The sequence below is a fragment of the Cyprinus carpio genome, chromosome A18 (genome assembly GCF_018340385.1).
Source record: "Cyprinus carpio isolate SPL01 chromosome A18, ASM1834038v1, whole genome shotgun sequence".
Lineage (NCBI taxonomy): Eukaryota > Metazoa > Chordata > Actinopteri > Cypriniformes > Cyprinidae > Cyprinus > Cyprinus carpio.
The window spans coordinates 29144631-29157161 of NC_056589.1; the positions used below are offsets into that span (position 1 = coordinate 29144631).

At 30.8% G+C, this 12531-nt stretch overlaps 1 protein-coding gene across 7 annotated transcripts in view; it reads left to right on the forward strand.

Annotated features, from left to right (window-relative positions):
* LOC109110422 (CUGBP Elav-like family member 4) overlaps positions 1-12531 on the forward strand; it is a 94727-nt gene that overhangs the window by 67108 nt on the left and 15088 nt on the right. For 5 of the 7 annotated variants that reach the window (XR_006162519.1, XM_042775750.1, XM_042775752.1 and 2 more), the window contains 5 exons: positions 1075-1225; positions 3840-3989; positions 5124-5186; positions 6743-6823; positions 9373-9516. Coding sequence is in view for 6 of the 7 variants with exons in the window: in XM_042775750.1 (XP_042631684.1) it covers positions 1075-1225; positions 3840-3989; positions 5124-5186; positions 6743-6823; positions 9373-9516 (589 nt within the window). In the remaining variant the exon portion in view is untranslated. The remainder of the gene's footprint in view (positions 1-1074; positions 1226-3839; positions 3990-5123; positions 5187-6742; positions 6824-9372; positions 9517-12531) is intronic. The other 2 variants (XM_042775753.1, XM_042775751.1) reach the window with 1 other exon arrangement.

Genomic DNA, 12531 nt, shown 5'->3' on the forward strand with positions numbered 1-12531 from the left:
CAAACAGGAAAAAATGGAATCGTGAACATTTTAGACAGGGAAAATTGGATTCTAGAAAAGTTCAAACAGGAAAAATATGGAACCTGGAAAAAAATGCAAACATATAAAATGGAATCTAGAAAAATTAAAACAGGAAAAGGGAAATCTTGAAAAATATAAATGGGGAAGTGGAATCTAGAAAAATTCTAACAGAACAATAAAATGGAATCCAGAAAAATTCAAACGGGAAAAATGGAATCTTGAAAATTTCAGACAGGGGAAAATGGATTCTAGAAAAAGTTCAAACAAGAAAAATATGAAACCCGGAACAAATTCTAACATAAAAATTCAAATGGGGGAAATGGAATGTAGGAAAAAATACAAATGGGGGGAATTGATCTAGAATATTAGAACAGAAAAATGGAATCTTGAAAAATTCAAATGGAAAATGGAATCTAGAAAAAAAGGTACAAATGAGGAAATTGAATCTGGAAAAATACAAATGGAGAAAATTTACTCTAGAAAAATTCAAACAGGAAAAATTTATGGAATCTTGAAAAATCGAAACGTTAGAAAATTGATTCTAGAAAAGTTAAAATGGGAAAATTTACAGAATCTGGGAAAATTCAAACAGAAAAAAAAAGTAATTTGGGAAAAATTAAACAGATTTTGTGGGAAAAAAAAATCTTATGGATTTCATAGGGCCCTATACTTGTTCAAATGAATGAGGGTTTGTTGATTTGTGGGTTCTTTGTTTTGCTCATCTTCTTCATTGTCTTTCTGAACTTTACAATCAGGATTTGAGATAATAAGTGGAAAGCATTTTTCAGAGAAACAGCATCCTTTAATATATTAAGTCTTGCTCTCTCAAAAAAATTTGAGTTTAGGCTTAAAACAAGAACAAATACCTGCCAATGACATCAAAAAACTTATTTCATCTGAATTAAGTTTTCGTTCTTTTTATAAAGTACATTTTCTCCTCCCATTAGCAGATATTAGTTGATAAATAATATCTGATGTCATGTAAAAGTATCTCGATTTAAGAAGGTTTCAGTCTTTGTGTTTGAAAGCGCTGTATCTGTGTGTGACGTGCAGCAGATCCTGCAGCAGCAGCAGGCGGCGCTCATGGCAGCGACGCAGGGCTCATATCTGAACCCCATGGCTGCCATCGCCGCCGCTCAGATGCAGCAAATGGCAGCTTTCAACGTCAACGGCCTGGTGGCGGCACCCATGACGCCGTCTTCAGGTACACTCACTCTCACACACACACACACACACACACACACACACACACACACACACACACACACACACACACACACACACACACACACAAATAGAGCTTTAATTACAGTCAGCAGCCGGATCAATCCGTCCCTTCCCGCAGGAAACGCCCGGGGTTTTCATCAGTTTGTGTTCTCTAGAGTAACAAGTGTTCGTTTCGGCCATTACTCTCACTGCCGTTTGTCACCACAAGGGTTTTTTGTTTGGATGTTTTTCAGCTTCTTTCAATTGCATTCACGTTTCCACACAGAAGCTCTTACAAAACCTTGTGAGCTGCCATTCTAGACAGCATTTCAAGTGTCTTAGACATGAATGCTGCTCCAAAAGATACTTGAATTCTGGCAAAGCAAGGCAGAATCAGATGTATCATTCATAACGAGAATCCCAGAATGCATTGCTAAAATTTCTTTACATAATGAAAAATAGTGATTTATACATACATATATATAAAATTTATTTGTTTTGTATTCTGGGGCCGGTAAGATTTTTTGGAATAAATAAATCATTTTAGTTTTACCTTTGAACTGAATGGCATAGAAACAATTGTTCATTTTATTATTATCATTTTTAATTTTATTTTACACTATTTAAATTTTCTTCAAAAATACTTTTTGATCTTGTCCTACAGCTTTAGATTTTCTCCAAAATGATTTTTATTATTTATAGCTTTTTGTTGCACCAAACTGTTGGAAAGTTACGCAAGTTACTCAGATTGATACTTTGTATCTCAAGGGACGCATTAAATTGATTAAAAGTAACAGTAAAGATATTTATAATGTTACAAAGTATTCTCAAATAAATGCTGTTCTTTTGAACTTTCTGTTCATCTGTGAATCCTGAGAAATAAAATATATCACGGTTTCCACAAAAATATTGTGCAGCAAAACTGGTTTCAACATTGATAATAATCAGAAATGTTTCTGGAGCAGCAAATCATCATATTAGAATGATTTCTGAAGACCATGTGACACTGAAGACTGGAGTAATGATGCTGAAAATACAGCTGCACATCACAGAAATAAATTACAGTTTAACACATATTCACATAGCAAACTGTTATTTTACATTATAATAATATTTCACAATTTTTACTGTATTTTTGATCAAATAAATGCAGTCTTGGTGAACAGAAAAGACAAAAATATTGAAAACTTGTATCGAACCCAGTAATCCTTCGGTTGCTAGCAGGATGCTGTCTATGTAGACTATAGACAGTGATGCTCACTAGGTTCTGAAACAGAGCGAGTGTGTTTTCTGTCAACCACAGCGGCTCAGTAAGACACGAGGTGTGATGGGAAATGATCCGTCTCCGTTTGAGGACAAACCCGGGAACACGGCCAATCTGACGCCGTCGACCAGAGAGTCCTTGACTCAAGAATACAGGAGTGAAGATTTGTGACAGATAATCCCAGACCCCCGTTTGACCCCCGTCACACACACACATACACACACACACACACGCACACACACACGACTTTGAGCGTCCAGCTACAAAAGCCCGCTGACACCTCAGAGGAAGGGTCAGGAGGAATTAATTAAAGTTCTTCCTCTCGCTCTCGTCTGTCAGTTTCCCGCTTTGATAATCCGTGGTGTGGACACACACTCTTGTTACCCGTCAGCTTTAATCTGGCACGACTTCCATGCCCTTGAAGGAACGCTGAGGGAAGTTGAGCGATCAGTGTCAGAGGAGCAGCGAAGAGACGCGTCTGTGACCCGAGACATAAGAAAACACTTCTGACAAACCTCCTTCAGGACAGTAAACTAGGCGCCAATCAAATGCTTCTCAATTTATATATATGAATATGTAAGTGCCTGCTTACTTTTTCAGCTGTTATTTCCTGAAGTATTTGTTCATTCATTTTTTTCCAATAAGGATTTTTAAAAGTCTTTATTAAAGCCTTGAGCCAAACCAGCCAGATTCAAGGAGAATCACAGCATTGCAAAATTTGATTTGAAGAAACAAAGTAATCGAAAATCAAACAAAAAGACACAATTGTGGACTTCAGTGAGGGAAAGAAATGCAGTCCCATGAAGCATTGCGATATAATATGATAATAATATGATAAGCTATTAAAGAAAATTGCCAAATTAATCATTATTTTTAAATATATATATATATATCTAAAACTTATCAAAGTGAAGAAGAAGAAAATAAATAAAACTGTGAACACATGATTATTTTAAAAATAAGTTGCATTAATGCAAACAGATGGCTTTAACAAAAGCACAGACCATTGATTAATAACCTCGGAGCTCACAGCAGGTCTGTCTTTAATGGTCTGTATGTTATCATTAAGAATTGAGTTCCATATGGAGTTTTTACTTCTGGAACCCGACTTTTAAGCTCCATTTGCTCGGAACCACTCTCTGATTGGTGGAGTTTTCACTAGAGCATCATGGGTAATGTAGTTTTTCACCAGGAACACACGATCCTTAAAAAACAAAACAAAATCATATATCAGCAATTAACAGCCTTGTAGCTCACAGTAGGTTTGTGTTTAAAGGTGTATAAGTTATCAATAAAATTCAGGTTCCCTACAGAGAAAATTTTTTTCTGCTGTATTTGTTTCCCCCAGGCACCAGCACTCCTCCAGGCATCAGTGCCACCGCGGTGCCCAGCATCGCAGCTCCTATCGGGGTGAACGGCTTCAGCGCTCTCCCCCCCCAAAGCAACGGACAGCCCGCCTCCGAACCCATCTACACCAACGGCATCCATCCGTACCCAGGTAACGCCGCTTAATCCACTTTACCCAACATCTCTGGATCTGGAGCGACTCGATCTGGATCTGAATAGTACTATCAGCCTGTCAGAGCTGTTTTGACACATTGAGCTGTAGGTGACACTTGCTGAAATAAAATCATTTTAATTAAAAACATGTTCATAGCAGAGGGGTTTTCAAGCCATTGTCTGAATGAATTGCATTTACATCGACATTTTTGCATCTGGCAAATATTTTATCTAAAGCAACTTACATTGCATTAAAAATATATACAGTATGTGACCCTGGAGCACAAAACCAGTCATAAGGGTAAATTTCTCAAAATTGAGAGTTATGCATCATCTGAAAGCTGAATAAATAATCTCTCCATTGATGTGTGGTTTGTTAGGAGGACAATATTTGTCTGAGATACAAATATTTGAAAATCTGGAATCTGAGGGAGCAAAAAAATCTAAATATTGAGAAAATCATCTTTTAAATTGTTCAAATGAAGTTCTTACGCAATGCATATTACTAATCAAAAATTAAGTTTTTATATATTTTAAGGTAGGAGATTTACAAAATATCTTCATGGAACATGATCTTTACTTAATATCCTAATGATTTTTGGCATAAAAGAAAAATGTATAATTTTGACCCATACAGTGTTTTTTTTTTTTTTTTTGGGCAATCGCTACAAATATACCCCAGAGACTTAAGACTGGTTTTGTGCTCCAGGGTCACATATTTTGGTTGGTTATGAGCTGCTTCACGCTGGTCTTGTGCTGGTTCTAAGCAACTAGCTCCTGCTCAGGACCGGCTTAAACCAGCTGCCATGCTTCAAAACATACCTAACCAGCATATGCTGTTTTTTGCAAAAGGGTAAGGATACACAAGTTATACATAAGTTAATGCATTCACTGAAAATCAAACCCATGATCTTGGCGTTGCTAGTGCCACTTCTCTACAGGAATTGCATTTTTAATGTTTTTCCAAATGCATTAATTGATCCTGATACTAGGAAAGTGCTGAAATAAAATCAGACTAATATTGACAGAAGTCATAAACATTGAGTGTGTGTGTGTGTGTGTGTGTGTGTGTGTGTGTGTGTGTGTGTGTGTGTGTGTGTGTGTGTGTGTGTGTGTGTGTGTGTGTGTGCAGCGCAGAGCCCGACGGTGGCCGATCCTCTCCAGCAGGCGTATGCCGGCGTGCAGCACTATGCAGGTGAGTCTCTCCTGAAGTGTTTTGTGTTCACAATCTGTGTCTGCATGTGTTTTCTGGATCTGTGTTTCCCTCATATGACTCCTGAAACAGATGCATTATGTGATGATCGACAGTCTGCTGTCATGTGACCTCCTTTAATTCAGCTGCTGGAGTTCAGTTTCATGGAAATAGTTGTGGTTATTTACCAACGTATGCTCAGTTTAGTGTAAAAACATAAATCTTCTGGCAGTCTGATCAAATAATGAGTCAAGAAAGCGATGTTTAAATTCACGGCTGATTTCAGTTCTGTTTCTTCAGGTTGAGTGCATTGCATTGTGGGATGCAGTATGCTTTATTGTGTTCTGCACATACTGGAGAATGTAGCATGTCATTTCATGAAACTTAATTTGCTTTAAAGTTGCTTTACAACGATTTGTATCGTAAAAAGCGCTATACAAATAAACTTGAATTGAACTGAATTTCTGTACTGTGCACAGTAACATGCTGAACAATACCAGTGATATTTTATTATTATTTATAGATCATTATAGTTTTTTTTTTATGTGTGTGTGTTATGAATTAGCTTTTTCATTTTATTTTTTTGTTTACTTTAAGTATTATTTATATACTATTACAGTTTTTATTAATATTTTAAATTAGCTTTTTGTTTTATATGTAGTTTTCATCTTAATTTTAACACCGCGCACTAGTATTATTTTAGTATTATTTATGTTCCATTACAGTTTTTACTAATATCTTAAATATTTTTGTATATATATACAGTAGTTTTTCATTATAATTGTAATTTAACACCGTATAGTAGTGTTTTTTTGGTAACACTTTACAATAAGGTTCATTAGTTAACTACTGTACTTTAATTAACATTTATTGCAGCTTTTATTAATCTTAGTTCATGTTAATTCCAACATTTACTAATGCATTATTAAAAGCTAATGCACTGTGAATTATTTATTAGTTATTTAAATACTACTTATGCACTGTTACAGTTTTTATTAATATTTTAAATAGTTTTTTATTCCTAGTTTTCATTTTAATTTTAGTTTAGGTTTAGTTTAACTCTGCATACCAGTGTTATTTTAGTATTACTTATTTACTATAATAATATTTGTTAATATTTTGAATTATTTTTTATAGTTTTCATTTTAATTTTAGTTTAATTTAGTTTAGTTTTTTATTATTATTATTATTTTTTTTTAGAATACTTCAGTTTTAGTTCTAGTTGAGTTTTAGTTTTATTTATTCCCATTTTAATATCTGTACTTTCAGCTTAAATTAAATTAAAATTAATTCTTTTTTATTGATAATACTGCACACAGCAAGAGTAATATTTTAATTCAGCTCTCTTTAATAAAAAGGTAGACTCCCTAAAAAACACTTTTGAAAGTTTGTGGAGTGTGTGAAGGATGAAGCTCAGATGATGATGATGATGATGATGAGCTTTATTCATGTATTCAGCGTCAGCGCTGGAAGAAATCTGAGAGTTGATGTGTTATATGACCGTGATTCTCTCTCTCTCTCTCTCTCTCTCTCTCTCTCTCTCTCGCCCCGGTATACAGCAGCCTATCCTGCCGCTTATGCGCCAATCAGCCAAGCGTTTCCCCAGCAACCAGCCATCATCCCCCAGCAACAGCGCGAAGGTGAGTGAGGCTCCGCCCCCTCCGCAGAACAGGTGATAATTGCTCTGAGAGACAGACGCAAAGTTCAGGAAAATCATGACAATCAAACCAGAGCTTGAGCAGAAATGATCAGAATTCATCCGTGCTCAGGATCCTGTGTAAACACCTTTATCGAAATTAATATCTTACAGTCTGTAGCCTGGAAAGATGGAAACCAGAATTGTTTTAATGATGTTTTAATGTGTAATCCTGAAGACATTATCATTATATGTTTCTGTTGTCAGATATGAAAGCATGAGTCGTAGACCTTAAGGATGTCATATTTTCTCACAATTAATTACAGTTAATTTTATTTAATTTACAGATAAGTCAGTTATTTTGTTTTGTATTTTTTATTTGCTTTATTTTGATTTTAAATTAAAAAAAAGTTTGATTTTTTATTTTATTATTTATTTTATTGTTAATATATAAATAAATTTTATAAATAAATAATATAGTTTCCAGTCCGTTTGTGTTTATTCAGAAGTTTGTGTCGAGTTAAAATAAAGCTCATTTGTTCTTGTGGGATGCATTTTCTCAATTAAATTGTTAATACTTATCATTTACTCCATTAGCCCCGTTTTATTTTAATTTTATTTTTTATTTTTTTATATTTTACCAGTATTTCATTATATTATGTAATTTTGTTTATCTTTATTTATTTTACATTTTGTCTTAGTTTATTATTTATTTTATTGTCAATACTTATCATTTACTCCATTAGCCCCGTTTTATTTTAATAGTAATTTTATATTTTACCAAAATTTTATTATTTAATGGGATGTTATGGTTTGTCTTTTGTTTTATTTGATTTTATAATAATACAAAAAAAGTTTTGTCTTATTTAGTTTTATTTAATTTATTTTATTTGTTTTAATTTTCTTTATTTTTTTTATTTGAGATTTGAGTAATGTTTTTTTTTTTATTTTTTTTGTTTTTTTTTTTTTTTTTTTTTTTTTTTTTTTTTTTTTTTTTTTCTTTTATTTGATTTAATTTTAAAATAACCTTTATTTTATTGCAATATTTAATTTTGTGTTTTGTTTTTGTTTTATTTGTTTTGATATTAATATACAATTTTATATTGTCTTATTTTGTTTTATTTATTTTATTTTATTTATAAGTCAGTTTTATTGATGTCATTTATTTTGTTTTGTATTTTATTATTTGCTTTATTTGATTTTAAATAAAAAATAAAGTTTTATTTTTTATTTTATTATTTATTTTATTGTTTATATATTTCAGTATTATTTTAATATTTTATTTGAATGTATTATTTAAAGTTTCTGTCATGCAGTTTCCAGTCCGTTTGTGTTTATTCAGAAGTTTGTGTGGAGTTAAAATAAAGCTCATTTGTTCTTGTGGGATGCATTTTCTCAATTACATCGTGCCCCAGAAATTAATCTGAAGTCCCTCACAATCATCGTAATGAGTTGTGAAGGTGTTTTGAAGATGTTAATTTGTTTGTAGTGATTGTTGTTCAACTCAGTGCTTTTTTTATTTTATGTTATGTTTTCTCTTTTATTTTGTTTTCTCTTTTTTTATTTATTTTAAATTTTGTCTTATTTTATTATTTATTTTATTGTCAATACTTATCATTTACTCCATTAGCCCCGTTTTATTTTAATAGTATTTTTTTTCATATTTTACCATCATTTAATTATTTAATGTGATGTTATGGTTTGTCTTTTGTTTTATTTGATTTTATAATAATACAAAAAAAAGTTTTGTCTTATTTAGTTTTATTTATTTTATTTTATTTGTTTTAATTTTCTTTATTTTTTTTTTATTTGAGATTTGAGTAATGTTTTTTTTAGATTATTTTTGTTTATTTTACGTTTTGTCTTATATTTTATCTTTTTTGTTATGTTTTTTTTTCTTTTATTTGATTTAATTTTAAAATAACCTTTATTTTATTGCAATATTGAATTTTATGTTTTGTTTTTGTTTTATTTGTTTTGATATTAATATAAAATTTTATATTGTCTTATTTTGTTTTATTTATTTTATTTTATTTGTTTTTATTTTCTTTATTTATTTATTTGAGATTTGAGTAATGTTTTTTTTTAGATTATTTTTGTTTATTTTACGTTTTGTCTTATATTTTATCTTTTTTTTCTTTGATTTTATTTTAATATTACCTTTATTTTATTACATTATTTAATTTTATGTTTTGTTTTTGTTTTATTTGTTTTGATATTAATATAACATTTTATATTGTCTTATTTTGTTTTATCTTTTTTATTTTATCATTTATTTTATTGTTCAGCGATCTCCGCCAAGCACCGGGAGACTCTGCCGAATTATTTATGTTTATCCAATTTTCGCAAAAACCACAACACCTTGAAAGAGTCTTCAATTCCCTTATCCCCGTTTAATCAAATCTCTGTTTAAGAAAGACGATGAGGTCTGGATCTCTGACGAGAACAGGATCCTGCTCTGAATGTGTGTCTGTATGCGCGCCGCTCGGCCTTCTGGGTACGGCTCTGTGTGAAATCTCATTAGCGTGGCTTTCTCTTTCGTCTCTCTCTCAGGACCGGAGGGCTGTAACCTGTTTATTTACCACCTGCCGCAGGAGTTCGGCGACGCGGAGCTCATGCAGATGTTTCTGCCCTTTGGCAACGTCATTTCTGCCAAAGTCTTCGTGGACCGGGCCACCAATCAGAGCAAGTGTTTCGGTGAGTTCCCACAATGCCCCGCTTCACTCAGCACAATGAGTTCATCTCGTGCCTTTATTTCCCGGGTCTGCACTAATCGCGATCCAAGGCCGACGGGGATCTGTGTGATCTTCCCCTGTGTGTCACTCCTCAGCCGGCGGTCATGAGATTCTCTCTGATATCATCATCTTCCTCACTTCTGCAGCTTCAGGACTGATGTGGTCTGCTGTTTCAGCGTTATCTATACATCTATTATAATAGAATTATCCATTAGCTTTTGTTTTTGTTTCATTTTACAATTTTAGTCTCATTTTTAGTTTTCATTTTGTTTCTTTGTGTTTTATTAGTATTTGTTCTTTTAAATATTACTACTTAAGTTAAAGTTATCTTTAGTTCAGTTTTAGTTTTTATTTATTTCCAGTTAATAATTTTATTTGGAAATTTGAGCGTTTCAACCAAATTTTCAGTACTTTTTTTTTTTTTCTTTTTTTTTCTTTTTTTACTTTAAAAACAAAATGTTTTTTAGTTTTAGCTTAGTTTTAAGATTTTCACCTCATTTTTATATTTTTTTGTTGTTGTTTTTTGCTTGATTTTAATTAACAGATGTTTTAATAGTTTTAGCTTTAGTCTTAGTTAAGTTTTAGTTTTTATTTACACTTATTTCATATATATATGTATTTATATATAGCTTTATTTCTAATAATTTTTTTCATCTAATATTTATATTTTACATATATATATATATTGTTTTATTTTAATTAACAATTTTTTAAGTTAATTTTTTTGACTGATATTTAGATTTTATTTTTAAGTTTTTTTTAACTGCGTTTATTTTTACGCTTTATTTTAATAAACAAAAATGTGTTTAATAATTTTAGTTTTAGCTTTAGTCTTTATTCAGATTTTTTTTCACTTAGTCTCCAATATTTATATTCAGCTTTATTTCTATTAATTTTTTCATCTAATATTTATATTTTATTTATATATATTTGTAGTTTTATTTTAATTAACAATTTTTTTAAAGTTTTATTTTTTTGCCAGATATTTAAATTTTATTTTTACGCTTTATTTTAATAAACAGAAATGTGTTTAATAATTTTAGTTTTTAGCTTTAGTCTTTATTAAATTTTATATCTATCTATCTATCTATCTATCTATCTATCTATCTATATATATATATATATATATATATATATATATATATATATATATATATTTATATTTAATTTTTTCAGCATTATTTCAAATAACAAAGATAGATGTAATAGTTTTAGCTTTATTAACGATAATAACTCTGGCATCAAACTTACCCAGAATGCAGTTCTCTTCACACCTCGCAGCTGCATGGAAAGCGTGAAGTACTTCCTGCGCGCCATCATTATATTTCTCACAATGTGCTTCCTGCCTTCATGTTGACGCATGCTGAGGTCTCTTTCTTAATCTTTACATTTAAACTTAGTTTCATCACTATTCATTAAGATCTTGGCTGACAAACAGGAGCGCGTCGTCTCGGCTGTCGCTCCTCCAAAGTTGCAATAAAATGAGATAAAGCCGCTGCTCAGGAAGGAAATTAAATCAGGTGTTTTTCATCAGCTTCCTCCGGTGTGGAGAGGAACATATTCTCCCTCATTACTCTCTCTCTCTCTCTCTCTCGTGTGTCAGAGCGATGTGCATTCATCATCACAGACGCTCTAAACATGTTAACCTGTTTATCTGAACATCTTGATTCGGTTAAACACACTCACTTCTCTAAAGATGCTGTTCCAGTGAGCGATTGTTTTCTGTGCAGTACGTGTGGAGCTTTACGAGACTTTGTGAGCTTTAACAAATGTGATGTGCTTCTGTGTGACTGTCTGAGGTCATGATGGGCTGTTATTATATCCACCTGTTAGAGGACATGGGGTTGGTGTGTGAACTCTCTAGCGCCACCAGCGGTTCAACATTTCACAAACCTTTTAGCGCAATAAAAATCATTTTTGTGTAAAATTATACTTTGACGTCACTCACAATCAACATAATGAGTTTTGATTTTTTTTTAAGTAGTCAACTTGTTTGTGATGATTGTTGTTGGCCCAGTGAACTCTTTCCAGTTTTATTTTATTTTGTTTTATTATTATTATAATTTTTTTTTTGTATATTATTTCTTTTTTGTATGTTTATATTTATTTATTAATTTTTCATATGTAAAAATGTAAAAACTGGGATTCATGGAATTGCTGGAAGTTTATGGAAAGCAAATTTAATTTTTATATATATTTTGTTTATAAAAATTTTTTTTCTATTATATATATATATATATATGTATGTATTATTATATATTTATGATTCTTGTACAGAAATGTTTTCTCAAAAATACTTCAGCATTCCTTTCCATTTCCTCCAGTGTTATTCTTGTTACTAAAAACTTTTTTTTTTCTCCGTATAGCAGATGCATTTTCTCAATTAAATTCTGTACCAAAATTTAATGAGTTATGATCATCATAATGAGTTTTGAAGGTATTTTGAAGTAGTTCATTTGTTTTGTAATGTTTGTTGTTTGCCGGTGGGATGAATTCAGTGCTGAGTTACTCTTGAGTTGAGGGAAAGCTATTTTTTAAAGTAATTTCATTATAAAAATGTTTTTATTTTATATTATAAAAATATTTTCTTTTATATTATACAAAATATTTAATTTTATATTATAACAAATTTTATTTTATTTTATTTTATTTTATTTTATTTTATTTTATTTTATTTTCATTAAATCAGAGTTTCCCAAACTGGAGTTCATGAGGGAAGATTCATAAGTTGATGGAAGTAGTTGAAGTAATTAGATGAAGTAATTATTTTATTTTATTTTATTTTATTTTATTTTATTTTATTTTATTTTATTTTATTTTATTTTATTATTTTATCAGGGTTTCCCAAACTGGAGTCCATGTGGGAAGGTTCGTGAGTTGATGAAAATCCAATCTTTTAATTTTAAGTAATATAATTATTAAAAAATATATATATTTCATTAAATTTGTTATTTTATTTTATTTTTTATTTTTTTAT